Raw genomic sequence first — 21,355 nt, 5'->3', positions numbered from 1 at the left:
ACACAGAGGCTAAGGTAGGTCACATACACCTAGCCAACCACACAGAGGCTAAGGTAGGTCACATACACCTAGCCAACCACACAGAGGCTAAGGTAGGTCACATACACCTAGCCAACCACACAGAGGCTAAGGTAGGTCACATACACATAGCCAACCACACGGAGGCTAAGGTAGGTCACATACACATAGCCAACCACACGGAGGCTAAGGTAGGTGACACAGATACCCAGGGTAATGTCTTCATTTTATAGTTATAAACAATGAACTCTTTCTGAAAATGGTTGGTTTTATAAAGGTACCTTTCATTTAAAATAATGCTGTGATGTGTGTACTCAGATCAAGTAGTGCTCATTGTTTTGCGTTTGTTGACAAGTTCTGATAAAAATGTGCCTCAGGTGCAGAAGAATTGTTGTAAGGGGAATAACTCTTACAGATTTTTGAATTGTTGAGTCAATATGACTCCTGAGTTGTTAAAAGAATACCTATTTATTGTACAATTTAGGTATACTTTGTACTAAGTAATTTTGTCAACCTTTGATGTTGTGATTTTGCAGAACATTATAGTAGAAATAATTTCAAGGTATCAAAATGTCAACATTTTTAATTTTTAGAAACAATATGTAAGTGATTATTTGGTTCATTAGTGTGTTTTTGTTTTAACTTTGTTTCGTATTAATTGTTATTTGTTTATTTAAGTAAACCTTAGTAGATTTTAATTTAACTTTATCAAAAATTATGTTTCCATGAACAAGGCATAGATCACCATCACATGAAATAAAAATTATGTTTCCATGAACAAGGCATAGATCACCATCACATGAAATAAAAATTATGTTTCCATGAACAAGGCATAGATCACCATCACATGAAATAAAAATTATGTTTCCATGAACAAGGCATAGATCACCATCACATGAAATAAAAATTATGTTTCCATGAACAAGGCATAGATCACCATCACATGAAATAAAAATGATTTGTTACCAATCTGATGACCCCGTTTCTTCAGAAATGTTATTCAAACCTTATACAGTGAATATAAAGGAAGAGAAGAATATTTAACTAAATTGATTAAGTATGGTAATACCTTGAACAAGTTAATAATTCATGGCACTAGGGGCAAAGTCATGGTATAAGTATGGTAATACCTTGAACAAGTTAATAATTCATGGCACTAGGGTCGAAGTCATGGTATAAGTATGGTAATACCTTGAACAAGTTAATAATTCATGGCACTAGGGTCGAAGTCATGGTATAAGTATGGTAATACCTTGAACAAGTTAATAATTCATGGCACTAGGGTCGAAGTCATGGTATAAGTATGGTAATACCTTGAACAAGTTAATAATTCATGGCACTAGGGTCGAAGTCATGGTATAAGTATGGTAATACCTTGAACAAGTTAATAATTCATGGCACTAGGGTCGAAGTCATGGTATAAGTATGGTAATACCTTGAACAAGTTAATAATTCATGGCACTAGGGTCGAAGTCATGGTATAAGTATGGTAATACCTTGAACAAGTTAATAATTCATGGCACTAGGGTCGAAGTCATGGTATAAGTATGGTAATACCTTGAACAAGTTAATAATTCATGGCACTAGGGTCGAAGTCATGGTATAAGTATGGTAATACCTTGAACAAGTTAATAATTCATGGCACTAGGGTCGAAGTCATGGTATAAGTATGGTAATACCTTGAACAAGTTAATAATTCATGGCACTAGGGTCGAAGTCATGGTATAAGTATGGTAATACCTTGAACAAGTTAATAATTCATGGCACTAGGGTCGAAGTCATGGTATAAGTATGGTAATACCTTGAACAAGTTAATAATTCATGGCACTAGGGTCGAAGTCATGGTATAAGTATGGTAATACCTTGAACAAGTTAATAATTCATGGCACTAGGGTCGAAGTCATGGTATAAGTATGGTAATACCTTGAACAAGTTAATAATTCATGGCACTAGGGTCAAAGTCATGGTAACAGTTTAAAGAAAGTTTCAAAAAATTCAACTGATTTTATGAAGCCATCAGGTATTCATGTCTTTGAAATTTTCTAGTTTCAATTGAAGTGTAATTGTTAATATTGTGTTACCCATATCAATTAAAACATTGTCTTTACTTTACAGGGCACTGATGTAAACGGTGTGACAGCCGTTTTAGGGCGACGCCACAGTGAAACATCGCTAGACGTCACGGGTAAATTTAACTTGCTGCTAGCTTTGGATGTATCGGAGGCTAGCTTCTCAATGGTCCTTACTCTGAGCATCAGAGGATGTGTGGGATAGGTTTGTCCTCACTGATGTATATGTGATCGCAACATTTCTTATAATATTTCTTACTTTCTGAAATTTCCCTGGGAGATTCTACATGGTCAAAATTGAAACATAAATGAAATTTCCCGGGGGATTCTGAATTGTCAAAATTGAAACATAAATAAAATGTGTGTATGATAACAGCAATACCTGATTTACATAAAACCCGATTACCAGGTATCTGGTGCAAAATTTAATATTTCTGTTCTTTCATTTTACTTGTTTTTATTTAGAAAATTCTGTTTAAGAAAGTCAAATTTACTGCCATCTGGCAGGAGATGAAGTGCAGTAATTGTTTGACTATTGTATACTGGATAGGTTAATGATGTGCCAGTAGTCTTGAGTTCAGAACCATTGAGAATCTAACTTTTGATACACAGTAAACCAAATCTCTTTTGCGTGTTATTTACTTAAATGTTTTCTATTTCTTGGCTCCAAAACATCTTATAATAAAATATCTGACTTTGCAGTTTGTATTAGCCTTGAAATATAAGTTGTTAATTTTAATCTGCAAAACTTCATGACCGTGAAAGAAATTTGGTTTACAGCAAGACAAAATTTGTTGGTTGGCTGAATAAACAGGTTTTTTTTAGAAACCAGTAAATAAAGCAGATCTGTTGATATCAAGATTTACAAAATATAAAAATATCAACGGGTAAAAAAATGGTAATGTAAATGTGAAAGTATCAAGAGATATAAATTTAAAGGTCATTTAACGCGTATTTTCCACCCCGAAACAAAACATCCCCTCTCTCCACCCCTGCCATCCCTACCCCTGCCAACTTTCACCATCGGAAACTCCAAACATCACTTAGCTAAAAACCTCCAACCGAAAGTTCAGCCAAGAAATTTTGACAGTTTTGAAACTGCATCATGTACAAAGCTAGTTTCCATGCTCTGGGATTGCTAGGACTACATCATGGGTTTTTTCACCTTTCAAAAAAAAAATACGTTTGAAATCTGCCATTACAAGTAGGTAATTCCTGTTGCTTGCAATTTACAGGTATTTATCCCACAATGGGTCTCTTTCATAGCTTGGCTCGACCTCCATAATTTCTACTTGAGACATTCCTTAATCAACAATTTTTTGAGTGAATTTTAACAAAAAATATATTTTAAAAAATGAAAATTTATGACAAATAATTGGTAGAAAGAGTGATAAACCGAATGCTGCTGAAGGTACAAAGGGAGGCAACTCCTTGATTGCTGCTTTTAGATCTCCAACTAATATATTATTTGTTTCTAAGGAAATTATTTCATATTTGTGGTTATTAGGACGTAGTTATGCAGTGTACTCCGTCTAAACCAGACTACCCTCGTACCGCACAAGGGGCCACAGTGGCCGAGTGGTCAAGGCATCTGACACTCTGCTACCACCAGCCCTCCACCACTGGGCCGCGGTGGCCAAGTGGTTAAGGCATCTGACCTTCTGTTACCACCAGCCCTCCACCACTGGGTCACAGTGGCCGAGTGGTTAAGGCATCTGACCTTCTGTTACCACCAGCCCTCCACCACTGGGCCGCGGTGGCCAAGTGGTTAAGGCATCAGACCTTCTGCTACCACCAGCCCTCCACCACTGGTCCGCGGTGGCCAAGTGGTTAAGGCATCTGACCTTCTGCTACCACCACCCCTCCACCACTGGGCCGCGGTGGCCAAGAGGTTAAGGCATCTGACCTTCTGCTACCACCAGCCCTCCACCACTGGGCTGTGGTGGCCAAGTGGTTAAGGCATCTGACCTTCTGTTACCACCAGCCCTCCACCACTGGGTCATGGGCTCGAGACCTACATGGGGCAGTCGCCAAGCACTGGCTGTCGGTCGGTGGTTTTCTTCGGGAACCATGGCTTTCCTCTACCATCAAAACCTGGCACGTCCTTAAATGACCATAGCTGTTAATAGGACATAAAATACAAACAAACCCTCATACCACAAAATTTGTCCGGTTTGCAGAGAGTTCCAGATAGTAGAGACGACTTGTTGTACATTATTATCCGTGGTACCAAATTCTATGGCTGGTTTAGACAGTAATTTTGATTAGACAGTGTCTGGTTTAGACAAAGCATACTGCATATTAGTTGTTTTAAAGGGAATAGTGGTACATTTGTTTGCTTCTTAGGCGGTAGTTTTATATTGTAGTGGGTTCTTAGACCTATGGTAGCTGTTCCTTACTAAACTGTGGCAAGTGCCCATACATCTTGCAGCTGTTTTCTGACAATCATCTGTGCTTTAACAAGGACATGTTAGAAAGTAGCTACTGTAGTCTAGATATTTTCAGATGTTTGAGGTCACTTTCTGGGATCTGTTTAGCTGCCAGGGAGTTTGATTCTCCCTAACTCTGAGAGCATTTGGTTGTGATTGGCTGTTACATGTATTTAAGGAATGTGACTATTTTTTAGTTCACCAAGTGGCCTATCCTCATCGTTTTCCGTCCGTTGTCGTGCGTAAACTTTTAAGCTCACTTGCCCGAAGGGCTAGTAAGCTTATGCCATGGCGCGGCGTCCGGCGTCCTTCAACTTTCCCTAAAAATCGCTACTAGTCATAAACGTATAAGCAGATTTTGACCAAATTTGGTCTGAAGCATCCTTAGGGGAAGAGGAACAAATTTATACAAACCATGGGTCTGGCCCCCCAGGGGCCTGAGGGGCGGGGTCCAATAGGGGAAATATAGCAAATTCTTTAAAATATTTCTTCTTCTGTAGGAATGAAAGGATTTGTTCCATATTTGGTCTGAAGCATCCTTGGGTAAATGGGAACCAATTTTGTCTAAACCGTGGGTCTGGCCCCATAGGGGCCTGAGGGGCAGGGCCCAATAGGGAACACATAGTAAATTCTTTAAAATATTTCTTCTTCTGTAGGATTCAAAGGATTTGTTCCATATTTGGTCTGAAGCATCCTTAGGGGAAGGGGAACCAATTTTGTATAAAACGTGGGTCAGGCCCCTGAGGGGCCTGAGGGGCAGGACCCAAATGGGAACACATAGTAAATTCTTTAAAATCCTTCTTCTTATGTAGGAATGAAAGGATTTGTTTCATATTTGGTCTGAAGCATCCTTGATGGAAGGGAATCAATTTTGTATAAACCGTGGGTCTGGCCCCCCAGGGACCTGAGGGGCGGGGCCAAAAGGGTGCAAATGGGCTCTATTGATTTAAGGGACTTCTTCTCTGGAACTAAGAGATGGATATCAACCATATTTGACTGGAAGTATCCCTCGGTAGTGGAGATTAAAAATTGTACAAATGGTGGGGCTGACCCCCCAGGGGGCTGAGAGGTGGTGCCAAAAGGGGCCACAGCTTGGAAACAGTTGAGATCCCCACCCCTTAACCATACATTAAATTGCTGGGCATGAAAAATCTAATACAGACATACTACAAGAATTGGCATTGGGGTCTGGCATATTCCCTTGGATCTCATTTGGAGAACATTTTGCCATGATTGCTTAGATATCCAGGTGAGCGATTCAGGCCCTCTGGGCCTCTTGTTGTGAAATGTTCTGGTGTTATCGCCTTGGTATTGCTGCAGTAGTATTTGAAGTTTAATCACATTGATATGTTTTTCTAGTAGGGCTATTAGTTTGTTCTCTGAAAAAATTCTAGTGTTTTATGGCTTTTAGTTATGTTGCAATTCCTTATTTCTTTAAATGTTATATATTTAGGTCACCTGAGCTTTGCTCAAGTGACCTATTCCAATCACGTTCCGTCCGTCGTCGTCCGTCGTCCGTAAACTTTTTACATTATCAACTTCTTCTCAAACTTGGTCAGAATCATCCTTGGTAGATGAGGCTACCAAATTGTAAAATTGGGATTCCTAGCCCAACCCTAGGGGCCAGGGCGGGGCCCAAAAGGGAAAATTAACCAATATTTCAAAAATCTTCTTCTCCAGACTCAGAGGTATTACAGTCATTTTCTCTGCATGGATGGAAAGATCATCAGGGGCTTTATTTAAATTGTAAATTTCAGGACCCCCGAGCTATCCGTTCTCCCTTGGGGAGGGGGTAAAGTTTACTATAGTTTATATAGGGAAACAACACTTTTGGGTATATTTTGACAATTTTCTGTTGGAAATTATTTTTACTCGGTCAGAATCATCTTTGGTGGATGACGGTATCACATTGTAAACTTGGAATTCCTGCCCCATCCCCAGGGGTTAGAGTGGGGCCCCAAAGGGAACATTTACAAATATTTTAAAATTCTTATCCTTTGATGACATGACAAGTATTGTACTTCACTTAGTTTACATGCTGATTTCCACATCACATCTAAACAATAAAATAAAACTACCAGTTCCTATGATATGACTCAGGTGACCGCTAAGGCCCTTGGGCCTCTTGTTACAAATGTCGTAACCAATTATTATCAAAGTTTTTCCATTTAAGAGAGGATCTCTAGAGCCTACCAAATTACCTCCCTTTTCAGCAGTCTACACACCAGATTTACTACTGGATAGGTTCTCAGTTTGACTACAATGAAATTGACATATTTAAAATCAGTATTTCCTTAAAAATTAATCCTGTTGGAAAAAACATTTCCATTTTCCTTTTTGTCAATATAAGGGATTTTTCTGCTTGATGATATAGGTATACGTTGACATTGACCTTATTGGACATTATTTTCAGTTAATGCTAATTTTTCTTCAGTAAATAAAACCCTATACAGACCTCAGCAAAAGGTGATTATTGTACAAAATAACGAGCTTCTACCTGATTCAAACAACAGTTTTATTATTAAAACTGCAAACTGAGGTTCATCTAAACACAGTTTACATATGATGGAAAATAAAGTAAAGGGCAGAAATCTGGCGAAAATAAAGTAAAGAGAGCTAATATGGTGAAAAATATAGTAAATGGAGGTAATCTGGTTAAAATATAATAAAGAGAGGTAATCTGGTGAAAAATATAGTAAAGGGAGGTAATCGTGTGAAAATATAGTAAAAGGATGTAATTTGGTGAAAAATATAGTAAAGGGAGGTAATCTGGTGAAAAATATAGTAAAGAGAGGTAATCTGGTGAAAAATATAGTAAAGAGAGGTAATCTGGTGAAAAATGTAGTAAAGAGAGGTAATCTGGTGAAAAATATAGTAAAGAGAGGTAATCATGTGAAAATATTGTAAATGGAGGTAATCTGGTAAAATTAAAGTAAAGATAGGTAATCTGGTGAAAATATAGTAAAGAGAGCTTATATGGTGAAAAATATAGTAAAGGGAGGTAATCTGGTGAAAATATAGTAAAGAGAGGTAATTTGGTGAAAAATATAATAAAGAGATGTAATCTGGTGAAAAATATAGTAAAGAGAGGTAATCTGGTGAAAAATATAGTGAAGAGTGGTAATCTGTTGAAAAATATAGTAAAGAGGGGTAATCTGGTGAAAAATATAGTAAAGAGAGGTAATCTGTTGAAAAATATAGTAAAGAGAGGTAATCTGGTGAAAAATATAGTGAAGAGAGGTAATCTGGTGAAAAATAAAGTAAAGGGAGGTAATCTGGTAAAATTATAATAAAGGGAGGTAATTTGGTAACACATTATTGAAAATAACAAAATAAGAGTGGTAATATGATATAGAATTGGATGTTCTGCTTATCTTACACAATTAATGCAATGGCGTATCCTCTGTCCTCTGCACATCTATCATATTTAATTTAGCAGATTTCCTCCAAGCTCTACAAACAAATGAGCTTCGTCTAAATATTGAAAAGTGATCCCCTAGGGAAGATTGGTAGGGGGCTTACTGTTGGGAACTTTGAAATATTGATAAGAAAGCCCGGTTTGGTTCTTAAATCGTTGGAACAACTGATCAATATTAAAGGTTAAGGGTTAATTCATTTTGTGAAAATAAAGGGATGGTCACTTAGTCTCCTATTATATTGAAATATCTTTTCAAAATTTGTATGTTCATCTTATATATGTAGATCAAATCATGGCCTGATATTTTCTCCACGGTGATTTACAAAGTAAATAGAATAACCTTCTTCCTTTGGAAGACATCGCAGTGTCCTCAGTGTCACATAAAAGCTTCATTCTGATGACTACTGTTGGGCCAGAGAATTGGAAACACTCGTGCACCAAACTTCATGGACACTTAAGCCACAATTCTATCGATAATTCAATATTAATATGGGAGTTTTCCCTGCAGAACAAATTTCTTTTTTCATCAGAATTTTGACATTGAATAATACAAGAATGACACGTCTATGTCCTGGGGAGAAAAACTATCACCACACACAGTGGTATCTGTAAGTGTAGCATCGTAGTGATCATCACATGACCTTGAATATCAGAACTTTATTCTGATCAAGACACGGCGGATCATAAAAGGACCAATTGCTAGAGAAATTTATCGGATGAGCGAACAAAGGCCATATAGGACTCTAGTTGTTTTTAGAAATGATATTTCAGTATCTTATTACTAACTTTGTGCACGTTTAGGTAAGATTGACGGCTGTCCAACTGTGTCACTTAACTCTGTCTCTAACTCTTCACCATGGCCTAACAAAGGGTCGCAAGGTCAACAGGTCAATGGCTCCATAGCAGCGACCCCAAAGGTCCCTACTGTAGTCCCTGACAAGGAAGGGGTTGTTGATGAGAAGGCTAATGTTGGAGTACATGAACAAAAAGGTCACTGATAAATCGACCTTGCCATTTTTTTCTGTAGTTGACGTTGAGGGGTTATAGAGAATGTAACTTTGCTCTTAAGGGTATATCTTACTTGTACTATTACCTTAAGGGTGTTTCCTACCTGTTTTATTTCATTAAGGGTGTATCCTACCTGTACAATTCCTCAAGGGTATATGTTACGTGTACTAATCCTCAAGGGTATATGTTACCTGTACTAATCATCAAGAGTATATGTTACCTGTACTATTCCTCAAGGGTATGTGTTACCTGTACTATTCCGCAAGGGTATATGTTATCTGTACTATTCCTCAGGGGTATATGCTACCTGGACTATTCCTCAAGGGGAATTGTTACCTGTACTTTTCCTTAAGGGTATATGTTACCTGTCCTAATCATCAAGAGTATATGTTACCTGTATTATTCCTCAAGGGTAATTGTTACCTGTACTTTTCCTTAAGGATATATGTTACCTGTATTATTCCTCAAGGGTATGTGCTACCTGTACAATTCCTGAAGGGTATATGTTACGTGTACTATTCCTTAAGGGGATATGTTTCCTGGACTATTCCTCAAGGGGATATGCTACCTGTACTATTCCTAAAGGGTATATGCTACCAGTACTATTCCTCAAGGTTATATGTTACCTGTATTATTCCTCAAGGGTATAGGTTACCTGTACTATTCCTAAAGGGTATATGCTACCAGTACTATTCGTCAAGGGTATATGCTGCCTGTACTATTCCTCCAGGGTATATGATACATGTACTATTCCTTAAGGGGATATGTTTCCTGTACTATTCCTCCAGGGTATATGCTACCAGTACTATTCGTCAAGGGTATATGCTACCAGTACTATTCGTCAAGGGTATATGCTACCGGTACTATTCCTCAAGTGAAGATGCTACCAGTACTATTCGTCAAGGGTATATGTTACCTAAACAATTCCACAAGGGTATATGTTACCTGTCCTATTCCTCCAGGGTATATCTTACCTGTACAATTCCTGAAGGGTATATGCTACTTGTACTATTCCTCAATGGTATATGTTACCAGTACAATTCCTCAAGTGTATATGCTACCTGTACCATTCCTCAAGGGTATGTGCTACCTGTACAATTCCTGAAGGGTATATGTTACGTGTACTAATCCTCAAGGGGATATGTTTCCTGTACTATTCCTCCAGGGTATATCTTACCTGTACAATTCCTGAAGGGTATATGTTACCTGTCCTATTCCTCCAGGGTATATCTTACCTGTACAATTCCTGAAGGGTATATGCTACTTGTACTATTCCTCAATGGTATATGTTACCTGTTCTTTTCCTTAAGGGTATATGTTACCAGTACTTTTCCTTAAGGGTATATGTTTCCTGTACTATTCCTCCAGGGTATATGCTACCAGTACTATTCCTCAAGGGTATATGTTACCTGTACTTTTCCTTAAGGGTGTATCCTACCTATCTTTTTCCTTAAGGGTGCATCATACCTGTTCTATTTTCTTAAGGGTGCATCATACCTGTTCTATTTTCTTAAGGGTGTATACTACCTCTGATATCCCCTTAAGGGTATAAGCTACCTGTTCTGTTCCCTAAGAGTGAATACTACCTTTACTACTTTGGTAAGGTGTATACTACCTCTGATATCCCCTTAAGGGTATAAGCTACCTGTTCTGTTCCCTAAGAGGTTATAGGACTTTAGGATATGTGCTAAATTTGGACCAAGTTAATAAATGGATGACATATTTTAGAAGTACAGAAATACATATATCGATAATAAGGGGTCGGTATTGAAAGTAATATCATATTGAAAAATACTACAATATTTGGAGAATATTGCAGTGTACCTTGATACTCATTGTTATTAGGAATATTATTTAGTAAATACGAAAAATGAGCATCCTTTCAGTGACTTTCAATGGTAATTTTAAAAACATTTTGCTAAAAAAAAAGGCCTTAAGGACAGCCTTGTTTTCTACCCTAGCTAAATCTACCTTGTTCTATTTAGGACTAAAAGACACCCATTTCCAGTAACCTTATATAATATCCTACCTTAGTTTATATTAATGGATTTTCGAATTCAAGCAAAATTTAACAAGAACAGTGAAAAATAAAAGACTTATAATATAAGACATTTCTACAGCAATATTGTAACGGCTAACTCAAATAATTTCACTTTAATTGAACAATCTCTGAGCTGTCACATAACTGTACATCATCAAATTTCCCGTTGTCAGAAGAAAATAAAAAGGTTTTCTCATCATTTCAGATGCAACCAGCCCCATCAATGAGACACTTATGCATCACAATCACGATGAAAGCGCCAAAAACGATCTTCACCTTCTCAAATGTTTGAAGGAAGATGTGAAGAACAAGGAGTTTTTCTATAAGCCCCCGATCTCCAAGATCACCCTAAGCTTCCAGAACTCAACGCTGGAGACGGAGTACAGGGACCACTTCATACAGGAGAATCGGAGCGAGAACACGCTGTCTTCGCCACGCTATCACGCTCTGGTCGAGATTATCATATCTTTTATCATATTCACACTAATCTCAATCTGCGCATTTATCATGTTCGACTGCGAGTTGCCATGGATACTGCTGTTCCTGGTAGCCTTGATCCTGGAAATTTTGGTTCTTATCCATGCAGTAACCGATGTTAAATGCAGGAAGCAGAAAATGGAATTATGCGAAAAGTGCATAACTTTCATATCTGGATGGTATTTCCGCAATATCCTTGGAGCTATCATAGCGAGTCTCCCCGTGATCGCAGTGTACTCCAACTTTTCCTGTGGAGTACTGACGCAGGCATTATGGCAGGACCGGTTTTTCACCTACTCCATTATGGTGGCACTTCTACATTATTGTAACTTCACCATGCTCAGTTCCTGGCTCAAGTCTATTCTGGCTGCGCTGGCCGGAGTCGTATTGATCGTTCTGTTGAGTGTGAATATCTGTACGTTTAGCTCGGACATGGGAGTAGTCTCAATCATGGGGAACGTCACTACCAACTTAACCAACTATGACGTGAAAAACATCTCCCAGAACACCACCCAGCTGGACTACCTGTTCTCCGGGAGCCACCACCTGCAGTACGAGATCATTCTCGACATGGTCTTGCTCTTGTTTCTTGTGTGGTTCCTCAACCGCGAGTTTGAAATTAATTACAGGCTGAGCTTTAACGGAGATGCACAGGCTAAGGCCAATAAGCAACAGATGCAGCGGACCATGGATCAAGCTGATTGGCTGTTACACAACATCATACCAGAGCATGTATCAAAACAGATCAATAAAATGGGCGTGACCAAATACTCCAAGAACCACAAGGATGTTGGTGTGATATTTGCAACACTAGTCAACTTCAACGAATTCTACGATGAGGCGTATCAAGGTGGGAAGGAGTACTTACGAGTACTCAATGAACTTGTCAGTGACTACGAGGACCTTCTGGATGAATATCGATTTAAAGACGTAGAAAAAATCAAGACTATCACAAGTACCTTTATGGCTGCCTCAGGACTAAATGAATCGAGTCGGGCAAAAAACAAGCATCCACATGCTCATCTATTTGAGCTTATGGACTTTTGTGTTGAAATGCAGGGAGTGGTGCAGAGATTCAACGAGAGTATTTTTAACTTTTCCTTTGAATTGAACATTGGGTATAACTATGGTGAAGTGACCGCGGGTGTCATCGGTACAACCAAGCTCTTATATGACATTTGGGGCGACACAGTGAACATTTCCAGTCGGATGTACTCCACTGGAGTCAAGGACAGGATTCAGGTCCCAGAAGCCACAGCCAATCTCCTGGGAGAGGTGTACGATTTCGAGTACCGCGGGACAATACCAGTGAAGGGGAAGGGAGACATGAAAACCTATCTGTTAGTAGGCAAGAAGCCTGGAGCTGAATGGACCTAAGGCTCAACCAGCAGCTATCTCCCTTTAGAGTTCATGATTAAAGTAAAGGTATCAGGGGTAAAACACCAGTATGGAGATTTCCAGGCACCACTCTATGTGGCTCTATTACACACATTTAACCAAATTTTATCACTAATGCCGTTTCAAAATTTCACAAATTTTATTATTATTTTTTTTTGAAATTTTTGGTTTCATTATTTAGACAACTTCCATGACCGGATTGGCACTGTTATCAAATTAGAGATGTAGTTTGACATAAACAAAGCTGCTTTATGCTATCTGTGGATACAGTGATCCTTTCAGAGTCCAATACCTCTTAATTAATGGGAATACAACCAAGGATACTGGGACATGCATAACCTAACCCATACTGGAAGTAAATCAAGTAATTAAAAAAGGACCTTCAGCATTCAAGAAATGGAAAGTGAAATCAAATGCCTGCCTGCCTCGCTCGCTTTTAAAAAGGTGGTCTGAAAAAACTAATGATGGGTTTTAGTCTGCCATATTTACAAGTGTTGCAGTCTACAGAGTTTCTGGTACAAGTGACCATTCCTGGAGTTAGCTCCCTTGTGAGTTTATAAGTTTAAGGGACTGTAGTATTCTGCACCATTCTGGGAGTGCTGGAGTACATAGATGTAGGTGCCGAGTCGTGTTGAGAATGGACGTTGTAAGTAAGAGTTACCTACCCTTGAACAGTGGAATCAAGAGATCGTTCAAAACCTGCAAATCAACAAGGATCTACCCACCACACCGAGGTGACAGCAGGGATGATAGACACACCAGCGTGGTGACAGCAGGGATGATAGACACACCAGCGTGTTTATCATACCACGTTGGGTTTCCTGATCTCATCTTCAACTTGTGCAGCTATAAAAGACCACAGCTATGTAGCCAGCAAAGGAAAACCTGGATTGTACAGTAGGCATCCATGTTGACAGAAACCTTACATACCAGGGTAGTTTCCATTTCTTAGTGTTTTAGTCTTACTTTTGTATAAATTTAGCAGAGGTGATCAATCAATGAGAAGTGAATTATTTTCAGACTTTTACTGGTTTTTTTATTATAGATGTTTTTATCTTTCTAGTTTACAATGAAATCTGTTTAAGCTAAACGCTCCTGGTACCAGTGAGTCTATAGTTTCTGGAACATAACAGATTATACCAGTTGCTTGACATAGACTTGTATATGATGGAAGAAATATTCAAGGTCTAGAATATACAGGTTTCCAGATTAGACTGGGTTTGGTTAGGCAGGTTACATTATGTGTCAACCAAATTTAAGGCACTATTTCTATCAGGTGTAAATTAAGGACAGTTTACTGTTATCCTGGTGACTGAAGCATGACACAATCGATTTCAAAAAAAGTTGCATTTTATCATCACTGACTTTTGAAAAATTCAAATTACCTATTTGGTACTGTCAAAATAGATCTTTGGTTGATAACTGTCTGAGATTTTTCTAGGACAGAGTATTTTTTATCAGAATCTGTCACTTTTTGACATGATATGTACATTCTGTATTGGAGTGAACAGACATGAAAATAGTCAAAGGTTCAAAAACATATTTTGATATTTCATGTAGGAATGGGTTTTTTCATCATCTCATTTTAAGTTCTGTACAACACTGAAGAATGGCCAAGTGAGCTTATCCCATGGTGCAGCGTGCAGCGTCCGGCGTCCGGCGTCCGTCAACTTTTTCCTTTAAAATGCTACTTGTCCTGAATGGCTCAGAGGATTTTGACCAAATTTGGTCAGGAGCATCATTGGCCAAAGGGTTCTCAGTTTTGTATAAACGGAGGGTATAACCCCCCTTGGGGGCAGAGGGGCGGGGCCAAATAGGGGGAAAATAGGTAAATCTTTAAAAATCTTCTTCTTCTCAACCAATAGAAGGATTTTGACCAAATTTGTCCTAGAGCATCTTTGGACAAAGGAGACTCAAGTTTGTATAAACGGAGGGTGTGGCCTCTTTGGGGGCAGAGGGGCGGGGCCAAATAGGGGAAGTAGAGGATTTTTTCTCTCCTACTATACAAGTGAAGGGATTTAAACCAAATGCAGTCTGAAGCTTGGTCAGGAGCATCATTGGCCAAAGGGTTCTCAGTTTTGTATAAACGGACGGTATAGCCCCCCCTCGGGGCAGAGGGGCGGGGCTAAATAAGGGGAAAAAAGGTAAATCTTTAAAAATGTTCTTCTTCTCAACCAATTGAAGGATTTTGACCAAATTTGTCCTAGAGCATCTTTGGACAAAGAAGACTCAAGTTTGTATAAACGGAGGGTGTGGCCCCTCTGGGGGCGGAGGGGCGGGGCCCAATAGGGGAAATAGAGGATTTTTTTTCTCCTGCTATACAAGTGAAGGGATTTTAACCAAATGCAGTCTGAAGCATGATTAGGGACAAAAGAATCAATTTTGTATAAACTGAGGTGTGTGGGCCTCCTTCTAAGGGCAGATGGGTGGGGCCCATTAGGGGAAATAGAGGAAAACATCAAATATCCTTCTCCTTTTGTACCGATGAAGGGATTTTGACCAAATTTGGTCTGGAGCATCATTGGCCAAAGGGTTCTCAGTTTTGTATGAACGGAGGGTATGGTCCCCCTGGGGGCAGAGGGACGGGGCCAAATAGGGGAAAATAGGTAAATCTTTAAAAATCTTCTCCTCAACCAATTGAAGGATTTTGACCAAATTTGTCCTAGAGCATCTTTGGACAAAGGAGACTCAAGTTTGTATAAACGGAGGGTGTGGGCCTTCTGGCGGCATAGGAGCGGGGCCCAATAGGGGAAATAGAGGATTTTTTTTCTCCTACTATACAAGTGAAGGGATTTAAACCAAATGCAGTCTGAAGCATGCTTAGGGAGAAAAGAATCAATTTTGTTTAAACTGAGGTGTGTGGATTCCCCTTCTTTGGGGCAGATTAGTGGGGCCCATTAGGGGAAATAGAGGAAAACATTAAAGATCCTTCTCCTTCTGTACCGTTGAAGGGATTTTAACCTAACCAAACTTGTTTTAGAGAATCTTTGGGCAAAGGGAATTGAATATTTATAAATGGAAGATGCAACTTTGTTACTTGTACTCCTTTGATAAACCTGAATGGTACTCAGCAGGTTTTAAATTGAAAAATAAAATACCAGGTGAGCTATTAAGGCCCCTGGGCCTTTTGTTTCAAATGTTCTTGATTTTTTCCCCCATAAAAACCAACACTTGTGTTTTACAGTTTATTGTAGATGACCTTTGACCCCATATTTTAGGTCAAGGTCGATGCCCATATGTTCACCCTTTGTTAACCAAGTACTTTTTTAAATAATATTTTTTTGTGAAATAAAATTAGAAAAACATGTCATATCTATACATCAGAAAACTGCTATTTGACCTTTTTTCTGGAACATGAGTTTGTTTGGTCACATAGGCCATGCGTATTGGTTATACCAATGTCTACTAACGTAGATTTTCATTTTCAATATAACCGGTTATATCAATCTTATGCATAATTTCGTCCCACATGCTCAATAGTTGTTAGATTGTAATGTTACGGCACAATTGTTGTTTGTAGGTTTGGTGTTAGCCATTCTGTTCATCAGTACAAAGTGGCGTTTTGTATACTGTAGAAAGACAGATGTCGACATTTTATTGGCGGGAGGAGAAAGAAGAGGGGATATTTTATTTTTGTGATAACATTACTTACTTTTTTATAATAGCACCTGGGCATCAAATGAGAAATTGAGCATCACCTCAGCAAATTAAATTCTTGCTAAAAATAACCTCTTTTTTAACCGTACAAGTATGTTAGAATTTTTTGTGTGGTTATGAATGACCACGTTTGTAACCCCGACAGCGATGCAGTCCGATAAGGCGAAGTTCTGTTGTGGAAAGTTCTCCTATTAAATATCATGTACCTACAGAATCCAAATCACAAGCAACGTTAGTATGACCTGTTGGACATTGGGTATAACAATGTTTTACTGTACTTCATGTTCCTAGTTCAAGTGGTTGGGTGAACATTTTGAGATCTGAGTGCGTCATTAATAGATGACAATTTACACGACTGGAAGGGCGACAGTGATATGTAACATTAATTTATTGAAACTTTGATGAATTCATTTGAGAACGTACTTTTAACTTCAGTGTATTTATCATATATTTACATTTATCTAAAACATTTTTATTTTTTTTAATGTTTCATGTACATATTGTCTCTGAGCTTAGGGTATATATTTAGTTAGAAAGTGTGACGTGATAGTCCGTATACAGACTGACATTCAGTTATTGTGATGTTGTATTGTGTTGGTTCGACACCAATATTATATTGGTGTAATGTCATGTTGGGCTGTACTGGTATTATATCGTTACACGACGCTCTGAAGCTGGACACAGGAATACGTATCGCGATATGTGTTGTGTATTACTGTAAGTGCAGTACGGTTCTCAGGAACTAGGCTGGCCACTATCGTACTACCAGTGTGTATCATCCTGTATTATTCTAGTATGGTAAATTTCCTTGAATTATGGTGGTATTTTCTTAATATTTAAAAAATTTGCTTATAGATCAAATACAGAAAATTTTCACTTACTGTTGACTTTCTTGCTCCGATTTATTTATGGAATTTAATTGAAAAATTGTAAATAATTCTTTGTTCTTCATGGCTAAATATTTGGTGAAAATTATTTGTAAAATTATTGTATGCACGGATCCAGATATGCACATAACATTGCGACTATCATATCATATATAAAAAATTATTCCATGGAAAAAAATAAAAATATTTTAATATCATAATTTAAGAGCATTTACTGTTTGCTGTCACTGGTGAAGCTAAGACTTTAGTTAATAACTTACCTGGTGGGTGCCCCCTGTGTATCGACTAACGGCACTGTTGTACCTAAATATGTACGGGATTTCATTGGTTATTGCACTTTTCAAACACACATATTAGATAATGTTTTTGTTAAGTAAATAGTGGTACAGGTCAACAACTGTTTGACCAAAATGTTAGTGTCATGATCGCTACTTTAAGTCACGCTTGTGAAAAAATAATTCACTCGGTGAGTGCATTTGATCTATAAGATATTTTATGTAACTTCTGTGTCTTTGACTTGGTACACAGGGAGACACCTACTGTATAATATTGTGCCTTGTATAACCATTACCCTGGAACATGTGTTCTGTCCTTTCTCTTCAAATCAACTTATTGATATTTTCTATATCATTTATCTCTTAGTCTGGCCTGTCAAGAAGGGAGATAACTCTAACTTTCTTTGTCTTCTATCTTTGTACTGTATATTTCTGTGGAGACTTTCAGTTCTATTGTGCTTTTTGAAGACTGAAAACATAAATGACTTTGTATGATATCGTTTTCTTTTTAAACTAATTGTGTAGTTATATTTTGCTAATGTCATGTTTTTCATGTTGATATTATAACCATTATAATATAAATTAATGGAAATGCTGTTTTCATTTGTGGAGGACAGATATCCTTTCCTGCTTTACAGTTGCCTCCCTTTTGTAGAGATATAATGCATGGATGTTGCATCACACAAGAACCTACCGTGTTATGAAAAGGAAACTGAGTTTTTAATGCCCTTGGAATATTTTTAGAAATTTCATATTATTGATTGAAAGATTTTTGATATACATCGGTGAATCTTCAGGTTTTATTAAAATACCCTGTAATGTCGTTATGATAATGTAGGATACCTTTTAGGAAGGGAGGTAACTTGTGCAGTAAGAAGATAACTTTCATTCCACAAAATGGGAATGTCAGCCACAGTGTATGGTGAGTGTCCTGACGGATGTACCTTTTGTTCTTCAGTCTTCGTACAATGATTAAATCACTAGATTTATATAGATAGTAGACTGTTAAGTCTTGGTACAATGATTAAATCACTAGAATATATAGATAGTAGAATGTGTTAAGTCCGGACCCTGAAATTGTCATTGTAGAAATTTGCTTTCTTAGACCCGATAGAATACTCAATAATTAATTGAAAATAGAAAAATTAACAAATTCATTTACTTTCTTGTTATAATCTTCCTACTTGAATTTGTAAAGATTATTCCATCTGTTTTCTTAACTAAAATGTTCTGTGTCTTTGTACAATGTCATTCTAAGTGTTTTGTGTATCAGGCTTTTGACTGATTCCAGCTTTCCAGAATGTGTTCATAGTTAAATTAAATTTGATGGTTGTATTGTTTAAGGTCAAGGCTAGAAAACAATTTATTTGAGATGCACTTGATTCAGCACTGAGTTGAATAAGTGTTAAAAATACAACTGTAGAAATTAAGATAATCGCATGTTAAAGAGAGTGCAAAATCATGATGCGTGTAACTTGAAAATTATCACTGATGTGTGGAAACGTGTCGGCTAATACGTGTGTAAACAGTAGGAAGGCTGTTACTACCAGCTGACTTTTCTATCATTGCAGTGTAATGTTCTCAATATAACTTCGAGAATTACAACGGTACTGATACGTTAAATTGTGTGTTATCAACTTGTTAAAAAAGTACATAAAAAGCACAATCCCCTTTCATAAATTTCTTCCATGAGTAGAATTGATCAACAGTCACAGGCACATATAACTCTGTTAGATCTTCATTAATGAAATCTCAACTTTATTCTGGTGCAAAAAAAGCAGGGTTTTCATGTGATTTGTAAACTTTCATTTTTAAAGTGGGATTTTTTAACGATTGTATGTCATCATTGTTTTAACGTGTGTCATTATTGTGACTTTGTGAAATTTTGATATTTTAATACATACTAACATAAGATGCTGAATGCTGTTAGCGATGTTGTGATCATGTTGTATTCTGATTGTCAGTAGAGAAGTCGCTTTGATTCCTTCAATTTTACTCTGTTTTTAAGAATAGTGACAAGTACCCCAGCTTTTTTATTACTAAAGTAATTTGATGAAGACAAACACCATTTTTACAAAGCCCTGTCTAAAGTAAAAAATATCTATCTACAAAAAAAAAAAAAAAAAGGAAACACTTTTTGCAATAATCCAGCACATGTTGCCCTAGCAGTTAAGAACAAAGTTCTGATGCTGACAAACGTCTGGATGACCTGGACTTTCTACATCAGTGATCAGGGTGATCGTCATCAACAGGTAGTACATAAATAACATGTCATGTGTCCTTGTCCAGTGTTCTTTTCTGTGTCTAATAATGATTGCCAATCTCTTCCATACTTTGAAACTGCTGCTGTTTAATATTGTAGATTGATTACCCAATGTGATAATTTATTCATAAATTAACAAGGTAAATATAAACATACAACACACAATTATGAAATAATACTTGGTCAAGTGGGAAAACACTGTCAAGATTTTAGATATAATAACAATTTTTAAAGCATTTTTTTTCCCCGTTTAACTGGAAGCTGCTATCATACAGAACTCAACCAACCATGCATCACAAATACTCAATATGACTGACTGGGATCAGTCTGCTGTTAGGCTCAATATGACTGACTGGGATCAGTCTGCTGTTAGGCTCAATATGACTGACTGGGATCAGTCTGCTGTTGTGGTGATTTAGCTGTTACATAGCCTAATTTACCGCCTCCTAAACAGATTTACCTCTGGTAAGCCCATGCCCAAATTGTTAAGACTATCACCTTATTGAATAAATTTACTGTAAATAAGGGATCATATTTGAAAATAAGCACTTCCTGTATAAAAGATGAAATTTAGGATTAAGCCAATTATCCTTTGCCTCCCTTTTTTCCCAATGAGTGAGCAACATGGGCTTATCACCGGTAAAATGTGAGTAATATCTTGCTTTGTCCTCCTTGAGACTCTCAAGCTTTGCCATGGAAACCTAGAGGTCATAGTGTTGTAGGTCAAATGTCATCCCTTTTAAAAATCTGTATTTATCAATTGCTAGATTTAAGATTATTAACATGTTATTAATTAATATGTAGAGTTATGTAAAGAATTTATTATAAGAAAAACTAATGTTTTTACTGATATTTATATATATATATATATATATATGCCATGTGTTATTAGAGAATGGCATCAACTCTCACGGCAGCTCAACACGCAGCCAGGGCAAATCAGTCTTAAAATCAACGGAAAAGGAAAAACCAGGGCAAATCAGTCTTAAAATCAACGGAAAAGGAAAAACCAGGGCAAATCAGTCTTAAAATCAACGGAAAAGGGAACAGCCAGGGCAAATCAGTCTTAAAATCAACGGAAAAGGGAACATTTGAAATGTGATGTCAGTTTTCAGTTCACCTGATCAAAGTTACAAAGTGAGCTTCTGCCATTGGGTGTATTCATTAACCATCTAATTCCCAACCTTATCACAGTTACAACTTCACCTCCTAAAATGTATAATGTCAGTTTTTGTTAAAATTGGCACAGATCAATAGTGTGATATTCCAGACTTGTTCAGAAGGTGTGTCTGTACTGCTACAGATAGTAACCGTGGCTGATTCCTTTTTCTGCTGCTAGTGTTTGATAGAATATTCGCAGTGGGTGCCTGTTGAACTGCCGAATTCAGCTTGCCTGGTTCAGGTTTTCGGAGACT

General features: G+C 37.6%; 1 protein-coding gene across 1 annotated transcript in view; it reads left to right on the top strand.

Moving 5' to 3' along the window:
* The window catches only part of LOC110461839 (adenylate cyclase type 9-like), a 63,924-nt gene extending 49,390 nt beyond the window's left edge, over window positions 1-14,534 (top strand). Inside the window, exons 5-6 of the mRNA XM_021515536.1 lie at window positions 2,134-2,203; window positions 11,189-14,534. Of these exons, the coding sequence (XP_021371211.1) occupies window positions 2,134-2,203; window positions 11,189-12,837 (1,719 nt within the window). The 3' untranslated portion in view covers window positions 12,838-14,534. The remainder of the gene's footprint in view (window positions 1-2,133; window positions 2,204-11,188) is intronic.
* Window positions 14,535-21,355: the final 6,821 nt, after the last annotated feature.

Source organism: Mizuhopecten yessoensis, unplaced genomic scaffold (genome assembly GCF_002113885.1).
Source record: "Mizuhopecten yessoensis strain PY_sf001 unplaced genomic scaffold, ASM211388v2 scaffold10687, whole genome shotgun sequence".
NCBI classification, from domain to species: Eukaryota; Metazoa; Mollusca; class Bivalvia; order Pectinida; family Pectinidae; genus Mizuhopecten; species Mizuhopecten yessoensis.
Note: the sequence above shows the minus strand (reverse complement) of the source record. Positions and strands in the feature narration are given on the sequence as shown.